The sequence below is a fragment of the Austrofundulus limnaeus genome, unplaced genomic scaffold (assembly GCF_001266775.1).
Source record: "Austrofundulus limnaeus strain Quisiro unplaced genomic scaffold, Austrofundulus_limnaeus-1.0 Scaffold210, whole genome shotgun sequence".
NCBI lineage: Eukaryota > Metazoa > Chordata > Actinopteri > Cyprinodontiformes > Rivulidae > Austrofundulus > Austrofundulus limnaeus.
The window spans coordinates 859,107-860,813 of NW_013952612.1; the positions used below are offsets into that span (position 1 = coordinate 859,107).

Here is a 1,707-nt window from a genome sequence, read left to right on the forward strand (position 1 = left end):
GGATGTGACACAAAAATCTGAATTATGGAACTGAAAGTGAAAGTAGTCAAAATGAATTTTTAATAACAGGGTTCCCACAGGTCCTTGAAATCCTTGAAAGTTTGTGAATTTGAAAAAAAAATGATTTCAAGGCCCTGGAAAGTTCCTGAAAACGGCCAAAAATTACACTTGACCGTGAAAGTCCTTGAATGTTTTTTTGGGGATTGAAATTCTCTATTCACACAACTGATTTTCATCATCTTTTAAAAAAGTAATTTATAAAATTTAATTTAAAAAAACGTGCATTTGTTGCGGTGGATAACTTATGATTACGGTAAACTGACGTCATTGTTTCTGACTAACAACTTCTATGTTCAGTTTTTCATTGAATTTCCATGATATTAAACCTGTTTATTGGTAACATTCTTTGATGGCAGTAGGTAATTGCCGTTGCGCGTGGTTCTTTAATTTGAGGAAATTGGTACTGGAAAGTCCTTGAAAAGTCCTTGAATTTGATGTTGGCCAAGGTGTGGGAACCCTGTAATAAACCAAAATACAGTTTCAAAGCAAATTAATTCAAAATCAAATCATTAAATTCAGTTTCAATTTAGTAAATTTCATTTTCAAACCAATGCTTTAAATTTCAGATGAAGCACACTCAGATTCAATCTGAGAAATTTAAATTCAGCTCCTGCTGGCACAAGATTTATCCCATAAAGAACAGGTCAGTTTGTAAAACTCTACTCGTGGCTGCGCACATTATTCTGCTGCCCACCTTCTCAGTGACTTAAAGAGTCTTTACATTTCAAAATGATGGACCAGGTGGACTCTAAGTCCAGGTTCAGACCTCCACAGTGTCTCAGTTGGACTTGCTGGCCATCTGGATCGTCTCAGGTTTAGTCTCCGGAGGACGGACCCTGGAAGAACAGAATCAATCAGAACCTGATGGAAGCTGTGGAAAATGGTTAGGGCTAACGTTTAGCAGTTAATGGGCTTCAACGTGCCAAACCACCGGCACGGACCTGGAAACGGTCCCGGAGTTTGGTCCTGCTTTGGAGACGTGGCGCTGTGGGTTTCTGAGAATCTGATGGATGCTGACTGGAAGCTGCATATTTGAGGAGTCAGCAGAGCAGAGCTGTGGTCAGCTGAGGGGCCTCTGCAGAACCACACAGATCATGTTTCTGTGCTGCAGCTGGAAAGTGGGAGTCATGAGTGAAACATGTACAGATGATCTGAGCTGCAGCGTTTCAGGCTGAAGGTTCTGGTTCTAACGTTCTCCTCTGACCCTCAGCGTGGTGCCRCTCCTCAAGGAGTCCATCGGCATCYTGATGCAGAGAACCCCGCCTTCCCTGGACCACGCCCTGCCCGAGTGCTACCAGAGGGTTCGTACCTCCCAATAAACCCACCTGATCCCATGAAATGACTACTTCCTGTGAGGGCTGTGTCTAATTGCTGGTGTGTGGTTCAGGTGCAGCAGCTGCAGGGGGTCTACAACCTGCAGGAGCCTCACTTCTGGACCCTCTGTACCGATGTTTACATTGGAACCTTAAAGCTGCTGGTGGCCCCTGACGCCGACACCCGCTGGATCCTCAGCCAGACGCACAACATCTTCACTCAGGTACCTGAACGCATTGTACCCTGAACGCATCACAACCTGAACACTTCATACACTGAACACATCACACACTGAACACATCACACACTGAACACTTTGTACACTGAACACAT

The 1,707-nt window shown here is 44.1% G+C and overlaps 1 protein-coding gene across 1 annotated transcript in view; it reads left to right on the top strand.

The window, feature by feature from the left end:
• Positions 1 to 1,707, top strand: part of slc30a7 (solute carrier family 30 member 7) — a gene marked incomplete in the record, with an annotated part of 6,483 nt that overhangs the window by 2,920 nt on the left and 1,856 nt on the right. Inside the window, 2 exon segments of the mRNA XM_014019170.1 lie at positions 1,281 to 1,361; positions 1,448 to 1,597. Of these exon segments, the coding sequence (XP_013874624.1) occupies positions 1,281 to 1,361; positions 1,448 to 1,597 (231 nt within the window).